Source organism: Jaculus jaculus, chromosome X (genome assembly GCF_020740685.1).
Source record: "Jaculus jaculus isolate mJacJac1 chromosome X, mJacJac1.mat.Y.cur, whole genome shotgun sequence".
Lineage (NCBI taxonomy): Eukaryota > Metazoa > Chordata > Mammalia > Rodentia > Dipodidae > Jaculus > Jaculus jaculus.
In genome coordinates, this window is record NC_059125.1 from 48,340,949 (window position 1) to 48,367,038 (window position 26,090).

At 42.0% G+C, this 26,090-nt stretch overlaps 1 protein-coding gene across 2 annotated transcripts in view; it reads right to left on the reverse strand.

Annotated features, from left to right (window-relative positions):
• Nucleotides 1-333: 333 nt before the first annotated feature.
• The window catches only part of Slc9a7 (solute carrier family 9 member A7), a 174,943-nt gene continuing 149,186 nt past the window's right edge, over nt 334-26,090 (reverse strand). For both annotated transcript variants that reach the window (XM_045140359.1, XM_045140358.1), the window contains 4 exons: nt 24,894-24,957; nt 10,634-10,716; nt 4,814-4,919; nt 334-1,451 (listed from right to left, as the gene is read on the reverse strand). In XM_045140359.1, the coding sequence (XP_044996294.1) occupies nt 1,200-1,451; nt 4,814-4,919; nt 10,634-10,716; nt 24,894-24,957 (505 nt within the window). In that variant the 3' untranslated portion in view covers nt 334-1,199. The remainder of the gene's footprint in view (nt 1,452-4,813; nt 4,920-10,633; nt 10,717-24,893; nt 24,958-26,090) is intronic.

Below are 26,090 nucleotides of genomic sequence, written 5' to 3' on the forward strand. Positions count from 1 at the left end.
AGCATTGCAAGTTTAGCCAGTGAGTATACTATAGATTCTCAACAAACAGGGTCTATATTTACTATGTTAAGTGTGATTGTGAAATTGTTATTTCCATTTGTTTTAAATAAAGTGAAATTTATATAAGATACAAATAAAGACTTCTTTTCTTTGCAGGTTATTTTCTCACACTGAAATTTCTTTCCTCTTACTGCTAATTTACTGCATCATCAATTTCTTTCTCCTTTCTCTTTCCCCAAAACAGCATTCTACTAATGTTGGTGCTACCTCAAATCCCATGTTAGATATACCTCAATCCTTATTAGTTATTTCCCAAGAAATTGGCTCATATGGTAGGCCACAAATGTTCAGTGATTTTTTTTTTACAGTGCCACCATTACCAATTTCTAAATACATCTTGTCCTCACATTAATGAAAAACTAAGTTAACACTATTTGCCTTTGGTTTTAAACATTTCAGTAATATTATAGAGATTTCCAGAGAAGAAACTATGAGTACTTCCTTCCCTCATCTTGTAATGTTCATGGATACACTTTCTTTTTCTTTTTGTCATGCTAGAGATGGAACTCGGGGTCTTGTGTATACTAGGCAAGCACTCTACCAGCGAGCTAACACCCCAGCTGATGGATACATGTTCAAATCTTCCATTTAGGAGAAACAGGTAGCATAGCAAGGACTACTGCTAGCAAGAGCCTGTACAGTCAGAAGCTACACTCAAATAATTGTTTTCTATATGGGATAGCGACAACATCCCATCAACTTTGGAGGTCTGATTTCAATTGCCTTTCTTCATGGTCTTTCTTCTAGCCTGTCCTACCTTGACTTGATGTTCCTCGAGCCAACTAGCCTGGCACTGCTGTGTACAGATGAAGCCCTATATCTGCTCCACCTTGCTTAGGTACTACAGGCAGATGAATTAAGAGACCATTAAAACATGCTATTTTTGTTTAACTCTGAGGCAGCGTAGTACTATGTGAAAACATGGGAATAGGTCTGCATTTGTTTTAATTTAGAGACACTTTAGCTCCACCATCTGAGTCATGGGTTAAATTTTGAGTGGTAACATAGCTTCACACCCCAATTAAATAGGAGTATTAGTTCAGTCTAGTCAACATCTCACCTCAGACACACTAGGACACGTGGCCATCTTGACCCCCACCCTGGGAGGTCTCTCCCATCCCTCAGGGCTTAGGGGAAAGTCATGCATTTTCCTGCAGAGGAAATACAAGTGGGGTGCCCCGGCTGGAAACCTTCTGGTCTCCCATTCCAAGATCTCGATCCAGAACTTCCTCAGAGCTGCTCTTTATTCTCCGACTGCCCTCCAGACTCATGGAGGCTGTGTGGGAGCCTGAGGAGCCATTGGCAGTCACTGTGCTGTCTCCATAGGTCAAGGTGAGGTCTCCCTCAGTCAGAATGAAATCAGAGTCATCTTCTCGCAGCGGTTCTTGGTTCTGAAAAAGGTGCAACCAACAGACACAAGAGACTGAGATCTTCCAAGGCTAGAGCCAACTCTTACCCCCAACTCCTCATCAGAAAACTAAGGATTTTATGAAACTTGCCTGCCTAAATCCCCAGTGTGATCACTGAAGGGAAACTGTAGAGTGCTGCTCAATGCAAGGCACTGTTGCCAGAGCCAGGCCTTAGAATGCTAGACTTAGATTTGATTCCAGATGTCTAAAAGCTCAGGAGTTAGTGTTAATGGACAGAAGGGAGGCCAGTTGCATTTTCTTTTCATCAAATGAAGCTACTACTGTGAAGGTCCTGGGCAAACGCTGTAAACAGTTTCCATGCACTCTCCTATCTGGACAGGTGGCAAGTTATGGTTAGGATTCCTTGCCTATTTTTCCTCTAGTGTCTCCAAAGAAAACTGATCACCCTCCATCCTCATGTCCTCAGGTGGTAGGATCAATACAAGTTTAGGTAAACCCAAGGTCCACATAACTATACAACTAGATGTCTAGTGTGGGCTGCTGAAATATCCCTGAAAACACCTACAAGCAAGTGTTGTGTGAATGTGTGCACCATAGATGACCAGAGGCCATGTTTCTAAGTTGAAGAATATTGGTTTTTAGGTGGATACTGAACCCTAGTGTTTAGGGTTAGTGGAACTAATGAAGGATGAGCATTTTAGCCACTTCAAACAAGCTTTGCCAAGAGTATAAAATGCCTTGAAGGTGATAGATAAGAACCACTCAAGTGTTAAATGGCCATGAGTACTACCCAGCCTGAGACCCTCACCTGGCACTAACTGTAGGGAGCCCCTCTTCGTCTCTCAATTTGGGATTCCTCAGCTGATAATTCTGAAAAGACAATTTGCCTCTCAGATGATCTGATTCTGTAAGCAGCAGGCGAGCCATGTCTGGAGCTGGCTGATATCCTGGACAGGAAAACCTCACCAAAGATGACAGCAGCAGGCCTGAGAGTGGCTCCTGTTGATAGTCTAGGATGGCTTGGCTATAAGGAGTCCAGAGCCCAAATACTGCCCCAGAATCAAAGCTCAAGTAGTCTCCTCAACTGAGGAGAGAAATATTTAAAATTTACATCATAAGAATCTTACTAAGTTTATGCAGAGTCCAAACCACTTCATATATCTCTAATCTGTGAGCAAGGGACAGTAAGTTTCAGATTAGAGCAGGCTTCTGAAGTAGCTGATTCTTTGGATTTGAATCTTCTATCACAGTTTTTATTCAATGCCGGGGATGGAGTGGGCATGCTAGGTATATTTTTACCACTCAACTCCAGCCTCAACCACACTGCCTTCTCCTTTCTTCTTCCTTTTGTTGTAATTTGAAATTTTATTTTATTTTATTTCTTAATTTGTCAAGGGAGAGCCTCACTAGGCAACGTTAACTTGGAACTCACTCTATAGTCCCATACTAGCCTCAAATGCACAGAGAGCCTCCCACCTCTTCCTCCCCGGTGAAGGGCCTAAAGTCATGTAACCACCAAACCTGGCATGTTATTTTGAAATATTTTATCATATACGTCACAGGAATTTTATTTTTATACAAGGAGGAGAAGCCGAGATCCTAGAAGGCTCAAACATCTTTAAGAAAAGGAGGCATGGGACTGACTCTGTGGTTAAAGGTACTTACTTGTGAAGCCTGCTGGTGTGAAATCAATTCCCCAATGTGTGTGTAAAGCAGGAAGCAAAGTGGCACCTACGTCTGTGACCCCATCATGCCTCTGACACTATGACAATGGGAGGCAGAACCCGGGAAATTCAAAAGCTTGTGGGCCACAGGCCAGCTAATCCGACATTCCTTTGCAGTCAGGAAGTTCATTTGCATTGGCAAGAGGCCTTGCTTCAAAGAAGGTGGAGCACGGACATCTCAAGGTTGTCCTCTGACCACCACATGCACTGTGGCATGTGCACTCTCACACACATCTTTTTTTTTTTTTTAAAGGAGCCATGTATGCTGTACTTACAGTTCATAAAAATGCAAAGAAAAAAGCAAGGCAAAATTGCATTCTTACCAGGCACAACTTGCTCTCTCAAGGACGCATCTCAACTGGGTTTGCAGGTATAAAGTTCTAGTGCTACCTATCAGGTCTTTTCTGTGCTCACCTTCCTTTGAGAGGCATGGAGAGGGCCCCTTGGGGTGATAAGCACACAGACCTTATTCTGTGCTAGACTCTCCCATTGCACAGCAGTAACAGCTTATGGATACATAGTGATTTGGCAGTTGTAATCCTTGTCCTCAAAGGAAGAAGGTAGCCACATGCTCCCACCTTGTATGCTCTGATAGAGCTGCCTTTAATCTGAATCTCAATGCCCCTGGCTAGCCATGGTACCCACATCCTTTTCTCTTCTCTGTCCCTTTTGTGAGTGTACAGCACTTTTCCTGACTCAACCATCCTGCCCCCTAGTGTACTAGAACTTTCCAATTGAGAGTCTTTCTCTCTTAGACCTCGGTTTGGCCTTCTGCTTTCTTATAACTAATCAAGTAGATAGTAGATTGTTGACTATTTGAAGACCACCATTAGGGCCTCATTTTGCCAGTTCCACTAATTATGGGACCACTGACCACCCCTATCATCCCTGGGGTGTACTTTCCTGAACTGCAATGCTGCAGTTCCTGCTTCTTTGCAGTAGGACTGAGAGGATAAAATCAGACTTCAAGAGCAGTAAGGATGAACGTAAATGGGAGCTCTTTTCTCCTAGAGAATAAAGACTACTCTATCTTGGGATGGATGTAGAGGTGGGGAAGGAGGAAGCTCGGTTTTCTCTTGCACTCCTGAGCATGTAGCTGCTTGCTCTTTCTACCTCGGAGCCCTGTAACACACACCAAGGGCTCAAGTTCAGCCCTAAGTCTAAGACATCCACAGCAGAGGCATTCATTTCCTACTGTCCTCACTACATTTATAGCAGTGGAAAATAAATAAGCTGTTTACAAAATGAACCCTTACATTTGTGAACTGCTGTGTAGACTGTGGTGTATCTTGATGTCCCTTATCATTTAATGCTTACACCCAGCTTATATGACTTGGCCTATGTTACAGATAAGGAAACAGGTACAGACACTTCAATGGTCTGATAGGACTTGGACTTCAATCTCACCACTCTCCCAATCCAGTGGTTTTGCTATTATACCACAACTGCCCATGCTGGGGCAGCCCACAGCCCTGATGAAAGGTTTCCCTGTTGCTGTGCAAAACAGATGAACGTGTGAAAGCTGGCCATTCCTGATGATCTTTATTAGAGTAGTGGGAGCTGTGGATTTGGAGATGGGAGTTAACGGGTTTCTTGTTCCTAGGGAAGAGACTACCTGACACGCTGAGTGGGAATACAATACTGACATGCTGTACTTACATCATATACCTGGGGACTGGTCAGACATCGAGCTAGCAAGCCACACCAGGCTGGGAGAGTGGTGGTTAGTGGGGGGCCACTGTGGGTAAGAATGGGCTTCAAATAACTTTAAAAAGGAAATTAAGGAAAAATGGCTGCAAAGAAAATGCACACAAAACAAATGTATTCTCTAAAATCCCAGGGTAGGGCTGGAGAGATAGCTCAGCAGTTAAGGCACTTTCTTGCAGAGCCTAATGACATGAGTTTGATTCCCCAGTACCCATATAAAGCCAGATGCACAAAATGGTGCATGCATCTGGAGTTCACTTGCAGTGGCTGGAGGTCATAGTGTACCATTCTGTTTGTCTGTCTTCTATTTTTCTCTGCTTCTAAATAAATAAATAAAACACACATTTTTTTAAAATCCCGGAGTAATAAACTATCTGACATTCTACCCACAAAAGCCTCTCCCATCCCACTTTAGGAAATGTTTGTAACCTGCAACCATAGGAACGGAAGATGAAGGTAGGACCCAGCAACCTTAAATGACAATGGTAACCCTTAGGTTAGTGGTTCCTAACAGTTTAAAAGAATGTTGGATCAACTAACTCAGACATGATGGTTCATGCCTGCAAGCCCAGCACTCGGGAAACTGAGGCAGGAGGATTATCAGTTTAAAGCCAGCTTGTCTCAAAAAAAAAAAAAAAAGAAAACTAAGACAGGCATGGATGGTGGTACACACCTTTAATCCCAGCACTCAGGAGGCAGAGGTAGGAGGATCACTGCAAATTCGAGGCCACCCTGAGACTCCATAGTGAATTCCAGGTCAGCCTAGGCTAGAGTGAGACCCTACCTTGAAAACAACAATAACAACAACAAATCTAAGTCCTCAAACCAACAAACCAGACAAAAAGACATTGGATCCTTGTAACACATTTCTTACTTCCTTATTTGTTCTAATTAGTATTTCAGCTTTTGACCCACAACCAGCTCAAGTGTTGTAAACAGAAGACAATGTCCCTTGGAGTGGGGACTTGCAGCCTCAGTTTCTATGATTGCTATCTGTAAGTATCTTTGTGAAACCACTCTACCTAGAGGGCATGGTAGAATTGGCCATGACCTTAGGGGTAACCTGGGTCTACTGCAAAGGAGGAAAATGAACCTTGGCAAGGTGACATAATTTCAGTAAGGTCAGCCCATAAAGTCACAACTTCCAATTCTAGGAGTGTTCTTCATTCTACTTGCCTCCTATCTATTAGACTCTATCACAGGGCTTCTCTACCTGAACACTTTTGACATTTTCGGCTAGACCATCCTTTGTTATGGAGATGGTTCTATGGAGGGCAATTGGGTAGCATCCCTGATTTCTACCCACTAGATGCCAATAATACTGTCATTCCCCTCCTCAGTCCATGACAATTAAAAGGCTCCCAGAAGTTGTTAAATGTCTCCCTGAGGTAAACTCACTCTCTGCTGAAACCACTACTCTTAACATGAAAGTCAGCTTTAGTGAAGACAGTTTGAAGTTTGTCAGCTAATAAATACCTGTACTGTCAAATACATGGACTGATTAGAAGTACCATGAGATACCCATTCCACTATGACAGTGGCAGGGCATTTCTTCATCCAGCACAGTACAAGAGGAAAACAGATTTCTCGGGGGGGGGGGCAGAGAAGACCCTATGCCTCTAATTGGGAATTATTCAACAAAGAATGATGGATGTGAGGGTTCTACTGGAGCTCCTGTTCGGCTATTGCTTCACAGCAGTCTTGGGGAAAGTGCAGGCCAGCCCTCATTCAACTTTGAAGTAGCCCCCACAGGCCACTCAGGGTTCCCCTGTTTTCAGCTGGAAAGATGACAGGAGCACAATCTGTACAATGTTAACAGGCTGCCTTTCTTTTCTCTGGCTCAGACACTTCAAAGACAAGCCCCTTCTTCCTGAACTTCCGAAGGCTTAGAACAACTTCCTTTAAGCCTATAAACTTAGAAATGTAACCGAAAGTGAACATAAAAAGATGAGATGGAGAGACAGGCAAAAGGATACTTGTGACATATAAACAGAAGGAAGGAAAATATAGGGGTGGGGGAATTGAGGGGAAGAAGGTGAAGGGGACAGGAGCAAGAATGAGAATCAGCAAAAACAAATTGTACTTGAAAATACCATAGAAATATATAGTTTTTTAAATGTACTTTTTAAAAGCTATTATACAAAGGAGTGGGGTTAATTTGGCAGTTTCATACATACGTGCCATTTTATTTTATTCTTATGAATCCCCCTCCCCTTCTTGCCTCTCTCTTGGCTGGTGTGGTGGTTTGAATGGATGACTCCCAATATATTCAGGACTGTATTAAAGCTTGTAATTTGGATCTTCAGCTGTCTGGCTGGAGGAAGTGTCACTGTGGGTGGCTCTATGGGTCTAGCCTTAAGGCTTGGTGGTGGGTTTGGAATTTCAGTCTAAAGATATGCTAAGTGCTTGAGCTTTGCCTGGAGTTTCTGAAGTGTGCTTGCTTTTTGGTGGTGGTTTGGCTCTGTGCTTGGATCTGTGAAACAGGCTAGTTTCTGGAACTTCCCCCTGGATCTGTAAGCTTCAAGTAAATCACTTCTAACTCCCATAAGCTGTATCTGGTCTGGAGGTTCATCCCAGCAACATGAGGCTATCTGCTACAGCTGGTCCCCCTCCTCCTCTGAAACAGTCCCCAATTCTGCTTTCATGTCACATGTACTCCATTACTCTCTTTTCTTTCTTCCTCCTTCCCTCTCACAGTCCTCTTCGTACTTTCTAACCTACACATACATTGTTTGTAAAATAAAACATTAAGTGTCCCTTTCCTACTCTAATTGGTCTGGTGGCTGCATTACACTTATATAACACATGATTCCTATTTTTTGATTGATAAGCTTCAGTCGGAAGCAAGTAACTATGTTATATGAAGAATTATAAATTTAATTCATTTATATTTCTGTCTGTTTCCAATTTTTATTATAATTAATTATATGTGGTAGATACACATTTGCTTTCTGTTTTATAACTAAGAAGTAAAATCTCCATGTTTTATCTACAGATTAAAGCTAAGTGTTAAAAGCCAGTAAGACAAACCTGGCATGGTGGCACATGCCTTTAATCCCAGCATTTGGGAGGCAGAGGTGGGAGGATTGCTGTGAGTTCCAGGTCAGCCTGGGTTAGAGTGAGACCCTACCTCAAAACAACAACGACAACAAAAGAAGCCAGTAAGATGGCATTTGTAATAGTGTCACTGAGCTGGATTTATAGCTCAGGGGTAAAAGACTTGCCTAGCCTGCATAATATTGGGCAAAATCACCTCAGGGGAAGAAGAGTTTTGTTTTTTTCTTTTTTAAAAATTATTTATTTATTTATTTGAGAGCGACAGACACAGAAAGACAGATAGAGGGAGAGAGAGAGAATGGGCACGCCAGGGCTTCCAGCCTCTGCAAACGAACTCCAGATGCGTGCGCCCCCTTGTGCATCTGGCTAACGTGGGACCTGGGGAACCGAGCCTCGAACCGGGGTCTTTAGGCTTCACAGGCAAGCGCTTAACCGCTAAGCCATCTCTCCAGCCCAAGAAGAGTTTTTTTTAAACTTTACTTTTATGTATTTGAGAGAGAGAGAGAAAGAAGCAGAGAGAGGGACAGAGTGGCTTCCAGCCACTGCAAATGAACTCCAAACACATGTGCCCCCTTGTGCATCTGGCTTACGTGGGTCCTGGGGAATTGAACCAGGGTCCTTTTGCTTTGCAGGCAAATGCCTTACCTGCTAAGTCATCTCTCCAGCCCGGAGAAAGAGTTTATGTCATCTTACTAAATCATCATTTCTAGGAATCCACGTAAACATAGATGCAAGTAGGACATGGGTCTAGAATCCTAGTGTGCTTACAGCAATGAGAAGCAGAGTCATGGGTCAGCTAGTGTGATGGTTGACATTGATTGTCAATTTGACAGGACCTAGAACCACTTGTGAGGTTACAATCATGTTAGCTTCTGTGCATGTCTATCTGGATTAGGTAAAGTGAGGTGGGAAGACTCACCTTAACTGTGGGCAGCACCATTCCATGAGCTGGAGCCTTGGGCTGTATAAAAAGGAGAGGGCTTCACATGGGTTCTTGGATTCAAGCTCTAGTTGTTAGTCTTGTATAGTAAGTGCTTTTAACCACTAAGCCATCTCCCCAGCCTCTAGAAATTTATTAGAAAACATTTTTAGGTTTTCTTCTTGGTTTTGCTTTGCTTTGCTTTTGTTTTTTGAGACAGTCTTACACTGAAGAGCAGGCTGGCTTGGAACTCATTATATAGGTCATGCTGACCACAAGCTTACAGCAATCCTCCTGCCTCAAACTCCAAAGTGCTAGGATTACAGTTGTATACCACCCTGCCTCACTAGAGTTTTATATATATATTTTTTATTTTTAGAGAGAGAGAGAGAAAGACACAGAGAGAGAAGAGAAGAGATAGAAAATTGACACGCCAGGGCCTGAGCCACTACAATCGAAATCCAGACATTTGCACCACCTAGTAGGCATGTGCAACCTTGCCCATGCCTCACTTTTTTGTTAATGTGGGATTTGGAGAGTAGAACATGGGTCCATAGGCTTTGCAGGTAAGTGCCTTAACCACTAAGCTAGCTTTCCAGCCCGTAACTAGAAGATTTTTGTAAACATTTATAATTGTTTATTTGGCATCTCCTACTGTGGTGGTTTGAATGCAATGTTCCTCATAGCCTCATGTGTTTTGAATACTTGGTCCCCAGCTGGTGGGAATTTGGGAGGTGGAGCCTTGCAGAAGGAAGTGTCTCATTGGGGGCAGACCTTGATGTTCATTACCCAGATTTCCAGTGCTAGTTAGCTCAGACTACTTCCATCCAGAGATGTGATGCTCAGTTGTCTGCTTCTCCCTGCCACTGTGAAGCTTCCCCTTCAGACAGTAAGCTGAAATAAGTCCTTTCCTCCTACAGGCTGCTTTTGGTTGGGTGTTTTGTCCCAGCAGCCAGAAGCTTACTATAATACCCATCCTTATATATTTATTTAGCCCCTAAGTTCATCAGGTAGGATGGGGACTCCTACTGTGGTAAAAACAAGAGATTACCAGTTCTCTTTCTGCTGCAAATAAACTCCAGATGCATTTGGTAATTTTGAGCATCTGGATTCTGTGGGCACTGGAGAATTGAATGTGGGTCCCTAGGCTTTGCAGGCATGCACCTTAACCACTAAGCAATCTCTCCAACCTGACTTATGTACTTTTATAAATGTCTTATACTTCTGCAAAAAAACTACTTCAACATTTTAAATGTCTCGATTTGAATCATGTGCCTATTTGATCACTATGTCATTTTTCCAAAAAAAAATCATAAAGGTTTAACATTTTTGGTTTTGGGGACCTAGTGAATCTACTAGATTAGGGTCTGCCCTGCATGTGACAGGGTTATACTAACATAAGATGAGACATAGTTCACCAAGGTCTACTAAAAGGACTTATCTTCCCCATAAGGATTAACTGCCCTAAGTTTTCCTTCTTGACCACAGCATGTCTCCCAGTATAAGGTTAACTAGTTCACATACAAAGGCATAGCATAGTTCTCTAGATACAAACTTAATCTGGAGTATACCAGGCTGTGGGGTGCCTGCTCTAGTAACATTACTCTTGGGCAGAGAACTGCTCACCAGGATTAAATGTGGTTGAATGATCCACACACATGTGCCAAGAGAGGACTGAGTAAAGCTGACCCAAACACAGCTTTCCTTACCCATCACAAGTCATCCACTGACAACTCAACCAGTGAATTTCATCATCAATGTCTCCCAAACCTAGGGGATGACACTTAAAAGGATACTTGTGGTCAAAGCTATACCACAGTCTGAATATCCATGCACTCTCCTGCTTTGTCCGGCTTCCTCCTGTGGGATCTGGGCCATCCTAGGAACAAAGAAGAAGACACTGCTTAGAGAAAAAGGATCTGAGAGAAGGGGAAAGGCTAATTTTGAAACTATAACTGTTTTGTAATGCTGGGGATTGAACCCAGGGCTTCATGCATGCTAGGCTCTACCATTGAATTACATCTCCACACCAGACTATAACTTTTATAGAGCTAGAGCGCATTGTGAAACATCCCATATTACCAAAGCTTCAAAGATTGGGCTGGAGAGATGGCTTAGTGGTTAAGCGCTTGCCTGTGAAGCCTAAGGACCCCGGTTCGAGGCTCGGTTCCCCAGGTCCCACGTTAGCCAGATGCACAAGGGGGCGCATGTGTTTGGAGTTCGTTTGCGGAGGCTGGAAGCCCTGGCGCGCCCATTCTCTCTCTCCCTCTATCTGTCTTTCTCTCTGTGTCTGTCACTCTCAAATAAATAAATAAATAAATAAATAAATTTCAAAGATATATTAAGATGCTGGGGCTGTAGCTCAATGATTGACAAGCATGCACAAGGTTCTGGGTTTGATCACCAGCACCACAATAAAAAAAAAAAACAGAGAGAGGTAAAAGCATAGGAGAAATCACACAAACTCAAAGGGCAAAAAAAGAATCTATCCCAAAAGTAAGAAGGTTTGATTATGTTTGCAAGTAAATCAAGCCAACATTAGTACAAACTTTCTTTTAGTATTTTTATTATAATTTTCCCCAAAGCACCTAAAATAGCCTAACTTACAGACCAAAACTGGCGTAAAGAGAATATAAAGAAAACTTGGGTAAACCCAACTTTACAGGTTTCTCCAAAGTTGGCCTAGAGAGACCACACTGTTGACAGTCCTGACTGACTAGCTAAAGGTTCTCGGTGATCCTAGACAGGTGATCCAGATGGTACCATTGTTAGCTTTAGGAAGGTGGGGCCAGTGGTCATGAGATAAAAGAGCCACACTAGCAATTCTGATAGCTATTTTTCATTTTTGTGTTTGTATATGTGCATGTGGAGGCCAGAGGTTGATATCGGGGGTCTTCCTTAATCACTTTCCTCTTTACTTACTGAGGCAAGGTCTTTCACTTGAACCTAGAGTTTGCCAATTCAACTAGTTTATCTAGCTAGCTTGCCCTAGGGATCCCCTTTCTCTGTTTCCCAAGTACAAGGATTATAGGCAGCCACTATGCCCACCTGCCACTGACATAGGTCCTAGGGATACAAACTCAGGTCCTCACACTTGGGCAGCAAGAACTTTATCCACTGAGTATCTCCCAGCATGCAGTTCTGATATTATATCTATCCTGAAGTAGCAAGGAACTTGGTGTGCCTTTCAAGATATCCCAACTTAATAATTCTCATGATTTAATTTCCAAAATCTACAAGATCAGACATTGGTTGAAGTTTAAAAATGTTCTGTGCAAGTATTAAAGTAGCACAATTAATGTCAGTATCAGATTGACTTTGGCAGTTTGAGAGCACTCTTGGAGCTCTGTCACTGGATGGCAAGCTCTGAAAGCACACAAGACTGGTGAAGTACAGCCATTGTTATCATCATCTTCAACATTTAAGGAAGAGGCCAGTCAGCAAGTGAAGGACAATTGGAAATACCAAATCAAAATTTAACCCAAATTACAAATAAAACCAAATCACTGTGAGTATAAATTCTACCTATAATAGCAACACTAACAATTAACCAGAGAGTTTTAAGAAGAAACATGTACAGAAGACTACAAGGAAAGAAGGTAGCAAGCACTACTTAAGTTTCAACAGCAAAGACCATTTAGAAAATAGAGACCCCAGGGGCTGGAGAGATGGCTTAGCGGTTAAGCGCTTGCCTATGAAGCTAAGGACCCCGGTTCGAGGCTCGACTCCCCAGGACCCACGTTAGCCAGATGCACAAGGGGGCACATGCGTCTGGAGTTCATTTGCAGTGGCTGGAAGCCCTAGCGTGCCCATTCTCTCTCCCTCTCTCTATCTGCCTCTTTCTGTCCCTCTCAAATAAACAAAAATAACAAAAAAAAATTAAAAAAAAGAAATTAGCAACCCCACAGTAATTGAGGTATATATAGTGGCAGATATAGAAATGGCTTAAATACACCATTCTGTGAATGAGGGAATGTAAGTAAAGAGAAACTGAGAAAAATTTCATTTTAAGTACCATCAAGAAGAATACTATATGGCTGGAGAGATGGATTAGTGGTTAAGTGCTTGCCTGTGAAGCCTAAGGACCCCAGTTTGAGGCTCGATTCCCCAGAACCCATGTTGGCCAGATGTACAAGGAGGCACATGGATCTAGAGTTCATGTGCTGTGGCTGGAGGCCCTGGTGTGCCCATTCTCTCTCTCTCTCTGCCTCTTTCTTTCTCTGTCACTCTCAAATAAATAAAAATAAACAAAAAAATTAAAAAGAATAATAATATAAACCAAATCATCTTAAACTTAAACTTACCATTTTTTTTTAATATGTGTTTTAAGCTAGGCATGGTGGCACATGCCTTTTTCCTAGCACTTGGGAAGCATAAGTAGGAAGACTGCTGTGAGTTCAAGGCCAGCCTGGGAGTAAATAGTGAGTTCCAGGTCAGCCTCGCCTACAGTGAGACCCTACCTCAGAAAAACATAAAAAAAGTTTTTATGTATTTAAGAGAGTCAGAGAGAATGAGAATAGGTGCATCGGGGCCTCCTGCCTCTACAACTGAACTCTAGAGGCATGCAGCACTGTGCATCTGGCTTATGTGGGTACTGGGATCTTTAATCCTGGCCATCAGGCTTTGTAAGCGATCATCTTTAACCACTAAGCAATCTTTCCCGCTCAACCTTTTCCATTTGTGACCCCTTTTTACCCAAGAAATTTTTACATGACTCTCTCTATAAAAATAGTTATAGAATTCAAACATTTCCTAATAATAAATCATAAAACATTTATTTTTAAACAACTGTTTCATATAAACATGTAAGTTTACCATTTATTAAAACAAAAATGCAGGGCTGGAGAGATGGCTTAGCGGTTAAGCGCTTGCCTTTGAAGCCTAAGGACCCCAGTTCAAGGCTCGATTCCCCAGGACCCACGTTACCCAGATGCACAAGGGGGCGCATATGTCTGGAGTTCGTTTGCAGTGGCTGGAAGCCCTGGCGTACCCATTCTCATTTTCTCTTTCTCTCTCTCTCTCTCTCTTCCTGTCCCTCTCTCTCTCTCTCTCTCTCTCTCTCTCTCTCTCTCTCTTCTCCTCCTCTCTGTCTGCCACTCTCAAATAAATAAATAAAAATAAACAAAAAATAAAACAGAAATGCATACTAATAAGATGGATGTGCTTTTTTCACACAATGAATTAAATATTGGCTGAATATTTGATACTGTAGGACACAAGGCATCTTCAACATTTTTCAAAGTTGAACAATATTTTGATCATATAATCATCAGTGCTAAGAATGTCATTTTGCAGGCTGGAGAGATGGCTTAGTGGTTAAGCGCTTGCCTGTGAAGCCTAAGGACCCCGGTTCGAGGCTCAGTTCCCCAGGTCTCACGTTAGCCAGATGCACAAGGGGGCGCACGCGTCTGGAGTTCGTTTGCAGAGGCTGGAAGCCCTGGTGCGCCCACTCTCTCTCTCTCCCTCTACCTGTCTTTCTCTCTGTGTCTGTCACTCTCAAATAAATAAATAAATAAAATTTTTTAAAAAAAAGAATGTCATTTTGCATAAATATGTGGTACAAATAAGATGGAAAAACCAACCTTTACTCTGAGTGGCCCTATTCCATGGGTTCCTGGATTGAATAAAAAGTTGAAAACAAGCTGAACGCCACTGATAGCTCTTTGCTTCCTCACCGTGGAATGAATGTGCCCAGAAGCCTCCTGCATATGCTGCCATGCCCTTTCCACCATGATGGACTGTATCCCCTGAAACTGCAAGTCAAAATAAACCCTTCTTCCTTTAAGCAACTTTTAGTCAGGTATTTGGTCACAGCAAAGAAGAAAACAACTGATACAGAAAATTGATATGAAAAAGCATGGTGTGACAAACCTGACCATGTAGTTCTTAGGCCTTTGAAACTGGTTTGTTAGCAGAATATAGAAGAGGTTTGATCTTTTTGCTAGAAAAAACCCCTAGTATATTATAAACAAAGCTTACTGATCTATTTTGATGGAAGCGTAGAAGACAAGAATGCCAACAATAAAACAGGTTGTAGAAGCCTATCTCATAAGGCTTCAGAGGGGAAACAAGGACTCTCTTAAGAGCTGGGATGAGGCAGTTCATCTTATATGTTGTCAAAGAAACTGGCTGCATTTTATTTGTATCCTGAGAACTTGAATGAGGATGAATTCAGAAGTACTTAATTTGTTTGGTGGAGGCAATCCCAAGACCTCATAGAATTCAGGTTGTGTCATAGTTATAACTCACTGCTGTGATCCAGATTCAAAGTGAGAAAGAGCAAGTAAAAGAAAAAATATGAAAAATATCATATTTAGTGGGGAAAAGAGGACATTTAAAGTTGCAAACAACACTCAGAAGGCAGCTGTAATTGCTAAAGAAATCAGCACTATTAAAGAGAAACCTCTAGTGTTGCACTGGGACAATAGAAAAGGTACCCTGAAGGTAAGGCCTCATCCATCAGAGGCTCCTTCTTCCAAAAATTCCAAATTCATTTGAAAGAAGAGAGCCTCAATTGAAGGGATTAGCTGCTCAAACACAATTGTCTAGGGAAGTATTTCACATGGCCTGCAACTATGATGCAAGGGGGCCAGCTATATCTCAAGCTGGCAACAGAACATGGCAGCATTGTCCACATGATAGTGGTTTTGCAGGCATAAAAGGTGCTGAATTGAGAGGGTCATAGAGTCTTGTGCTACTGTTCAAGAGAGTCACTCAGGCTAGGCAATGTGTGTCAGGATTGGAGTCTCTTAAAGTGGCCCTGAGAGGCCACTTAGCAAAGATGTGAAAATAATACCCAAGTTATATGGGAAACCCCAGAATGTTGAAGATGTCAAGACCATGGGACATCTATTGAAGAAAGTTGTATGTAAGGAGTCAGGTACGTACAAGATAAGCTATACATGCTATAGGAAACAGAGCTGGAGGGTTGGGGCTACTCAAGCTCTTTGGAGCTGAGATCATGAGTCTTAGAAGATAATATGGAGCTAAAGGATTTTTCCTCTATTGGGTTTTGGTCTTGTTTTGGTCCAATCTTTCTGTTATACTCCCATTTCTCCCTTAGGAATGGAAATATTTAGTCTCTGCCACTGTATATAGGAAGTATTTAAGTGGTTTATTAATTTTGGAGGAGCTTTCAGGTAATTGCTTTGAGTCTCAGGAAGAGACTGAACTTTGAACAGTGTTGGAACTGTTAAAAGACAATGAGGACTTTTGAAGTTAGATTGAATGCATTTTGCATTATAAGATGCCCATGAGCCTATGTAAATGAAGGGTTGAAGGTTATGGCATAAAATTGATGAGTTTGGATGCCAAGTTGAAAAGAGGTAGATTGTAGTAGTCGATCTTAATTGTCAACTGATTGGATCTATAATCATCTAGGGGACAAATCCCTAGGAATATCTGTCTGTGAACTGTGGTAAGAAGACCCATACTACTTGTGGGCAGCCCTATTCCATGGGCTGGGGTCTTGGGATGAAGGAAAAGGAGAAAGGTGCCTGAGCACGAGCATTAATTACTCTGCTTCCTCACCATGGATGCAATGTGACTAGCTGCCTCTTGCTCTTCCTGCCATGACTTCCCTACCCTGATGGACTATATACCCTGGAACGTTAGGCCCAAATACACCATTCCTCCACAGAGCTGCTTCTTGTTAAGTAGTTGGTTGCAGTAATGAGGAAAATAAATAACTATCAACAATTTTTGTCCACTATTTTTGAGAATATAACAATAAGCATCTGTTTTCTACATAAATTAAGTACTTACTAATTACCAGGCACCATGCTGGTGCTAGAAACAAAAACCAAGACTTGGTACCTCCTCTTTAATAAATATACATATGTACACAGTGACAAATATTATGAAGGAAAAAAAGCTGTATAACTAAGGAATGGCAAATAGTACTGTTTTTGAAATAACTTTTCTAGAACAAATGAATGCGTTCAGTGTCCAATGATTATATTTTATTTTATAGTTATATATAAAATGTTCTTTTTTAAAAAGTTTTTTAAGGTAGGGTCTTGCTCTAACCCAAGCTGACCTGGAATTCACTATGTAGTCTCTCAGGCTAGCCTTGAACTCACAGCGATCCTTCTACCTCTACCTCCCAAGTGCTGGAATTAAAGGTGAGTGACACCATGCCCGCCTTAATGTTCATTTTTAAAATTTATTTATTTTTATTTGAGAGAGAGATAGAAAGAGGCAGAGAGAGAATGGGTGCACCAGAGCCTTCAGCCACTGTAAACGAACTCCAGATGCATACACCACCTTCTGCGTCTGGTTTACATGGGTCCTGGGGAATAGAACCTGAGTCCTTTGGATTTGCATCCAACCACTTTAACTGTTAAGCCATCTCTCCATCCCTTTATGTTTATTTTTTCTTAGTTTAGTTAATAAGAATTTTCTCCAGAGATGCAGAATATGGTAGAGAGAACAGTGTCTACCCATAGATCTCTACATCCTAATTCTCATAATTTGTATGTTATATATGCGGTGAAAGGGCATTGAGGATAGATTCAATGTTATCCAGATAGGCCAAAACAATTACATGTGCCCTTAAAAGTGCACAAGGAGTGCAAAATTGTCAGACAAATGCAGTGAAAATGTTAGAAGAGATTCAGAGAGTGTCAAGAGCATGCTCTACTGTTGCTGGTTTTGAAGATGAGGGAGGGGCATATGCCAGGAAGTGTGGGTAGTTTCTAGAAACTGAGCATGACCCCCTGCATACATACCCAAAGGACAGGGGACCTTAGTCCCTCTGAGGCAGAATAGGACAGAAAGTGAGGTTAGGAAGGCCTTAGGCAAAGCTGTGCAAAATTAACATATGAAAAAAAAGTTGACAAAGAAGACCGGAAACTCCCTTAGCTGAGCCCCAGGCCCCACTAAAACAGGCCCCTGCCACTGGAACCTGTGCAGAGGTACTTTAGAATAACCTATGGCTCATTATAACACGAAAAAGGAACACCCCTGGGTACAGATTTAAGATGCTATATGTACAACTACATATAACAGATGGAGCATGCACAGAAAAGCACAGGCTCTGCAAATACACCAAATAGCCCTTACTAAGGTGACATAAAAGCCCCAACTCTGTACAGCTGGGCCATTTGAGCTGTTGAACTTTCTCCTTGCCTGGGCTGCTTTCTCCTTGGAAATGTGTTCTCTCTTAATAAACTTTCTCTGTTTCTGCTATAACTGTATCTCTGCTCAATGCTTTGTTTTGGGACCTCTCCAGATGTGCCCTCTGAACCGTGATATCAGTTGGCAAGCCAAACAGCAAGTAAGATTGTATGGTTCCAATGTCTTAAACTTCAACCCATTCCAGGGCACTTGAGAGTAGCTGTTCCAAATTGTGGGCACAGGTCTGGCACTTCAAAGTGCCTACTACTTAAAAACTCCCAGAAGAGGATAATCTGGTCATGAACTGGGGTTAGAAATTAGCTCTCACCAGATGCAAGAAAATGTTCAATTATCAAGGCACACTATAAAACCATACACTGCCCACTTCCCATGAGAGCTCCCTGGTAAGGACTAATAACTTCAAAGGAACTTGGAATGTTTTCCCTTCAGCAATCATTCTGTCCTTCCCTTCCTCCCTTACACTCGTCTTTTACTTTCCTCAAGGCCCATAAGGATAGTGGATTCAATGAAGGGAGGATGCTATCTGGTCATAGCCCCAGGGCAACATAGCACCAAATGACCCAGGCATGAAGGCTTCAGGGTAGGTGGCTGTGGTGGGCCGTGGTGATGCTGGAATCTTGGATCCAGGGTATAATCTGGTCACAGCTTCACAGAATTTATCTCCTCTCTGGGTTCTACGGCAATTCAGAAGCCATATTGGCCTCTCCTCATTCTTGTCTTTCTTTCATTATGTATGCAAGGGGTTATGCTCAGTTTCTAGAAACTACCCACACTTCCTGGCTCATGCCCCCTTCGTCTGTAGGGCACAACCTACTAACTGGCTCCAGATTTCCCCATTGCCTTCCTATGCCACCATACTCTATCTTCTTTCCATTTTCTTTGTCCTTTTTGCTAATTTACTGTAGACAATCCTATCCCTAAAGGTATGTATTTAGACTCTCAGATAGTAGGTAACTCCTTTCAACATGAAGTCCAGGAAGAAGACTTTCCATTTGTGATATAATATTGAAAGGTAGTCTTCTTTGGTGGGTAGTTAGGTACACAGTGCCAAAAGAACACAGACTGCCCCACAGACACTAGGCGACAAATCCAGTCCAAACCTAAAATCTCACTCATCAATATGACAATCAGCTTCTTGCTTTTTCCTTCTAGGACTTTTTTGAAGGCTTTTTTTTTTTTTTCCCTGCTGGTGGGCCCATTCTGAGTCTATGCTCTTCACCCTATCCAGAGATCCTCCATTTCCTTTCTCTCCCTTTAGGAAATTCAGTTCACTCAGATGCCCTGTTATAATACATCTCCAGAACTGAAATACGTTTTGATATTTTACTTAACATTGTCTGTCCCAAATATAATCTGAGTGTAGAGATGCTTGAAAAAAGGATTTAAGGACCTATGCTTGGTTAAGACTACTTGTTGTACTCCTGAAGAGAAACAAAGGGGGCTGGAGAGATGGCTTAGCGGTTAAGCGCTTGCCTGTGAAGCCTAAGGACCCCGGTTCGAGGCTCGGTTTCCCAGGTCCCACGTTAGCCAGATGAACGCGTCTGGAGTTCGTTTGCAGAGGCTGGAAGCCCTGGCACGCCCATTCTCCCTCTCTCTGTCTGCCTCCTTCTCTCTCTGTCTGTCGCTCTCAAATAGATAAATAAAAATAAAAAAAATAATAATTAAAAAAAAAAGAAACAAAGGTTCTCGGAGGAAGCTAAGTGGCAGACAGACTCTTTGCTGAAAATTCCACTGTCTGCCTGCCTGCAGCGCAGACCCTCCCAGATCAGGAATATATGTGTCAGGATTTACAATACCCTAAAGGGACCCACAGATGTAAGGTGATGATAATCTTTATCTCCTCCCAGTGATGATAAACTGTATTAAGAAACCCATTACTAATAAGATCAGAGTGTTTCATTCAAGGAATAGAGAAAATCCTGTCATATTTATTTCTCAACAGACTGATGAGTTTAGAAGATTAAAGTTATTTCAGCTGCCTGACATTAACAAGTCTACAGAACAGTTTTCACCTCTTCATCTTTTTGCTTTCATTAGGCCCTTCTTACACCTTAAAGACATAGATATAAACTTCCTGCCTCTTGTAAATTAAAAGTACACTCTGAGGCAATATAATTGTGTCACATGTATTCAGGATAATTGTTTTCCATATTACTTTATGTTTAATACACCCTGGAACAAAACTCAATCTTCCTCTAAAATTCCTAAAAGTAACTCAATAGCAAAATATGTGGCCACTTCATTTTTACATTTCTCAGTCTTATTGCATGATAAAATTATCTGAGGCATGATCTCTGTCTAGTGTAGGCTGACTCACCCTATAGTCCAGGCTGGTCTTAAACTCATGGTGGACATCTTACATGCTGGGATTACAGGTATAAACTATCACATCTGGATTAAAATCACTGTTGTTGGCATTCTTAATTTGAGATATGTGTATGTATGTAAATATAAGCAATTTAGGAAGATTTTAACTTGCAATTATATTATTTGGGTATAGGAGCTATTGCCTGTCAGCCTATTACCTCTCCTCTCCCATACCCCTGCTACTGCCTCTTTTGAAAAGCAAGTTTTTCAATGTACTTATCTTGGCCAAGCCCAGCTAAGAAGCAAACTAAAGAACAAAAAAAAAGGTCATTAAAAAGCAAGCCTTGCTGGGCATGGTGGCACACGTCTTTAATCCCAGCACTTGGGAGGCAGAAGTAGGAGGATCACCATGAGTTCGAGGCCACCCTGAGACTACATAGTGAATTCCAGGTCAGCCTGAATTTGAGTAAGTCCCTACCTCGAAAAACCAAAAAAAGAAAAAATAAATAAAAGGCAAGCCTTTTCTGCCTGCTTGTCCTGCTTAGAGACTCATAAAAGACATCATATGAACAGATAGACCATCCTTTGTTTTTATTGGAGTATGGTTATTATATAGTTGTTTTATGAAGAAAAAATATTTTCAAAATACCAATAAAATACAAAGGAAGCATCAAGAAAGAAAAAAATGTAGGAAGTTATAGAAATTCATTTTTGGTAAAGAAGATTATAGGGAAAAGGAAATGCTTTTAGACGAAAAGGGATTGGAGATGGTAGTTTTGTCTGAAGGAAAAAGATTGTTACAAAATGGAAATAGAAAGAAGCCAAGAAAAATGCAGAAAGTTTAAGCATGTTATAAAGGGTCTGAGTAAGTCACAAGAAGATTTTTGAAAGCTATAGCTTAAAGAAAAATAGAAGATATGTAACATGTGAGGCACGATGGTGATCAGAGACAGCTTCCAGGTTCTGCCTCAACTTTTCATGGGCCTTTTATGAGTCTGTGCTCTCCTCCTGGGCCCACCAACCAATCAAGGCCCTTCCAATACATTTGAACTTGGCAATGAGACTTATGAAAATAGAATAGCTAACTTATAAAAAGACTCAATCCAAGTTTCCACGCGGGTTTCTCTGGATTTTCCCTCTCAGAACCCCCCCCAAGCTGGGTATCTGCTTGGGTATGTTTCTGTTTTTCTTCACTCTTATTTCTACTCTCTAGTAAAATAAATCTTTTACAGTTTACCCTTCTTTATGTCTATGTTTTTTTAATCCTTTGTTAATCATAAGGCAAGAACTTGAAAGCCACTGGCTTGGGGAGTTCTATGACCATCCAGAGGTCAGAGGGGCTTAAGCACTTGCAACCCCATAACAGTCATACAAAAAGGCCATTTGAGCTGCTAAACTTTCTCCCCATCTGGGTCACTTTCCCCCCCTTCAAACTGTGTGTTCTCTATTTCTCCCTTTGAGACAGGGTTTCACTCTATCCCAGGCTTACCTGGGAACTCATTGAACTCACAGTGAACTCACATCTGACTAAAGTATATCATATCTTAATAAACTGCCTCTATTTCTGCTACAACTGTGTGTGTCTCTGCTCAAGTCTTTGTTCCAAAATACAAGAACCTGAAATCTCTCCAAAGGAGCCCTCCAAATCTGAGTAGCAGTCAATATCACTACACTTGACAGGAAGTGAGTTCTAGCAATAACCTGAATGAATCTGCAAATGGGTTCTCCCTGAGAACTCAGCCCTTCCACATTTTGACTTTGCATTGAAGTGAAGAAGCTGACTGAGTTCACCAATTCTAGCCTACTGAACTGTCAGACAATGCAACGTGGTGTTTTCAGCTATGAGCTTCATAGAAACTTATCACAGCAGCCCCACTAAGTTAAGAGGGAACAGAAGAGCAAGTAAATGACTTGGAACATTCTTATGTCAAACGCCTAAAATCATCAAATGGACTGTATTCGCTGGGTACAAAACTAATTAATAATTTAAAAAGCCTAAAATGTCGCAGCACTGGGTAATAAAAGAGTTAAAAGCCAGGAATCAAGTCTTTGATGTTACCACAGAGATAAAGTGCTTAGAGTTTTCCAGGCTCAGCCCAGGATATCTCACAATACACACAAACTCCCAAGGATCAGATAAAAATGCAGATCCTGCTTTGGGGCTGGGAGATGCCTGGGAGTCTGCATTTCTAATAAGCTAGTTCCTGACTTCCAGGCTGCTGGGCCACAGAGACATTCTGAGTAGCAAGGATTGGCCTGTGTTGGGGGGGGCCAGAAAGCAGATAAGGCCCTCCACTTTGATTGCTGCCACACACCCCCTACCCATCCCCCATTCAATTACACAGTCACCAAGCCCAGACCCTTACTACAGACACACTCTCTGCTGCAGGCCTATTCTCAGAGCCTGAAGGGCGATCAGATACATAACAGATGATCAAGAAACGTTTGTTGAGTAGATGAACAAATTAAAGTTACTTCAAAATAAAAAATACCAGAATAGGAAAACAAGGGGCCCAAGGAGGAAAGGACAAAAAGTAAAAGTTGGTGGGGGTAAGCAGGGTAAGAAAGTAATAATCTGAGGAAAGTCACTTTAGTAACAAGTTAAAATTTTGGTGACTGGGTATCTGGTTTCAGCCTGGAAAAAAAAAAAAAAAAAACAAAACTGGGAGAGGGTCCAGAAACAAATGAATACAATTTGCTCACAAAGCCTCAGGTCAATATAACTATAAACAGCCATTTTCAATAGTTCTCACTACCTATGAATACGTACACATATGCACGCGTGTGTGCGTGTGCACACTCATACACACAGAAACTATAGTTTCCTTTCCTCCACATTCCACTAACATCCGCTTGTTGATATGATAAAGGCTGGAGTCATGGCCTTAGCAGCTCCAAGGGGGCCTCATCAACAAATCCTCCTCTGGAAACTCGGGGAAGGAAGTGAATGATGTGGCTGCATGCATGGTCAACAGAAATCTCAGCTATGCCTGGTCTGGCATGAAAAATTTCCCTTTAAGGAGAGGAGAGGCCACCCCTGGGGCCAGGCAGCTTGCTTCCAGCTGAGCATGTTTTTGGTTTTTGGTTGCAAAAGTCACCAAGACCTCCAGAGAAACAAAACAACTACATATTCAGGTCTTGTTTTGTTCTAATGAGTCAAACTTGACAGGGACACTAAGATGAAGTCTGCCTACAATATTCTTATGCTTCCCCTCAAAGAGCCAAAGGTTTCAGCCAATTCTCCACTCCCTTCTCCCACATGAGTTAATGGTCCCTAACAATGAATCTATGATATGTTGGGCTTCTAGAATCAATAAGAAAAAATGGCCTCATTATAAAAAAAAGAACAACAATAACAACAAAAAAGTTTTCCCTTCAAATATCACTGTCTTTATCTATTGCTTTCAGGAAAATCATTTGGAAAATGAGGTCAGTAGAACTGCTCTTTCTCTTCTAGTAAAGGATAAACATCTGATTCAAGTTTCATGATAACACTGAGTATGGAAGGTGGATATGCTTCAGGGGAAACTGCAAGAACCCAGGTTTTTACCCAAGAATGAAAAGTCCACTTATCTCTCTGGCTTCCCATGTTTCAAGGTCACTGTGTATTCCCAGGCTTGCTGCTAGTGGCTCTCTGGACTGAGAAGGTCAGGCAAGGAGGACTTGGAAGAAGAAGGCCCTTTCTAAGCAGGGCCATCAGTCACTACTCACCACCAGAATTCTGCCTGCTTTTTCCAGCCTGACAGCAGTATTTTTATTTTTTTCGTTTTGCTTGTGTATGTGTACATGTGCATGTCCATGCATGGGAAAGCCAGGGGACATCAGGTGTCATTCTCAGGAGCACTCCCTTCTTCAACTGCAAACCTGTGCTGTGAACTTTTAAAAAATATCCCCCTTCAAGGACAGCATTCTGTGCATAAGAAAAGTAAGTATACTAGTACCTATGATCCCTAGTATCTAATCCTAGTTGCAGATGGGGTAGCTTCCAAGCCCCCAAATCACATATACAATTACTGCTGAGGCGCTTAGATGTGTTCATCTCCTAACATCCACATTCGACTCTTCTACTGCATCTTTTCTTCTGCTTAATGAACCAACTTGGCAGATGTCAAGCACCCAGATACACATCACTAGAGGCCCCCAAGACTTGATGGAGATTCCTCAGGCTGCACTGCCAGCACAAATGACTTATATCTTTTGTTGCTGGTAACACTGCTAGCTGAAGGTCTTACAAGACTTACAGTAAGCTCTGGTGCAAGAAACCAGCCAACCCATCTCACTTTCTTCCTCTTACAGGTGTTTGAGTGCTGAGGGAGCAGTGATGGGAAACAGCTGGCCTGGATCTGGTTAGATGAAATTTCTCCATCTTGGTATCCAGCTGCCCCTAACCTGTTTTACTTACACAACACATCTTTTTCTCTCATTCTCCAGCCTTGGGGGACTCACTCAACCCTCTTTTCAGCTTCTAACCTATACAACAGAGAAAACAGTACTCACCTAAAAGCATGTTATTAAGATGACAATGAGGTGTCCAGCATGGAGCAAATGCTCACTCAATTTTAGTGATTTTTAAATTATGTCTTCCCTAAGAAGAAGCATCCTGTGACTTACCCCTTGTAAGACTTGAAAGCTGTCATTGTTGGGTGGAGGGTCTTGATCTGGGTCAACACCAACTCTAAATGTCACCAGGGAAAGAGACAAGGAGAGAAACAGAAAGCATTAGTTTGGTTCATAGCAGCCTTGGTAGCTGCAAGTCTGCAACCACTTTCCTGAATCAAAGGAATGATTAGCTACAAAGAGAGGAAGGCTGTCAGGCAGAAGTCAGATCCATACTGCAGCAGATCCCAAAAGTGTAATGTTAATGGGTCCTGTGTGCTTATGCCCTGAGCAAGGTCTCTGGAAAATGGCACATGCCACCAACTGTCCACCTGCATCCAGCTACCAGAACATGGATTCCTCCTTCATGGAAGTGAAGAACAGAAGACAACACAGATGTTCCCAGCCTCTCAAAGCTAGCTTCTATTTTGTCCTGTGCCAAGTTTGTTAGACACTTGCCTAGGGTGTGTACCCCTGGGGAAGGAGACAGAGAAGGAAAGGAAGCAGCTAGCCCATATCATGCTAGAGGCAAAGTTTTCACCACAGATAGAATAATGTACTCAGTACATATTTACTGAGTGCCTCCTATGCCATACAGTGTTCTGGAATTTTACTAAAATCCTACAGTGGGCTCTTTGCACTGAATCAGATGGGTTTAGCTCCATGCTAGAGGCTGGTTCCAAGCGGTGGATTCAGATACATGGAGATGAACCCTCACATAGGACATTATCTAGGGGGAGACAAATTTCAGAGAGATCTGGCATTAGACATGAAAACCATTTATTTTATAGGCTAAGAGGCTACCCAAAAATCTCACCCCAGAGTTCCAGGTCAGACAAAGTGTCTTGTATATGAAGGTATCTGCAGGGGAGACTGCATTTGGAGCTCCTAGGTGTGGACTTTCAACCTTCACCTCTTTTTTTAATTCCTAAATATGCATTCCATATAAAAATACCCTCTATATGATAGTTCTATCTCCATCTATAAAGTCAACAGGCAGAGGTCAACTATTAAGCCTTGTTTTGTGGACTCTAAAGCAGCTAGGTGCAGACTTAGAGCCAGCATCTGTAGGTCAGTTCATAGAATAGCAGGTGGCATGGCTGTCCTTAGCCTAACCACAGAGAAGCTGCTGAAGAGTACAGTATATACTGTGGCCAAGAACATGGCACTTCTGATCTGTCACTAGCAATCTCTTCTTCCTGTACTATTATG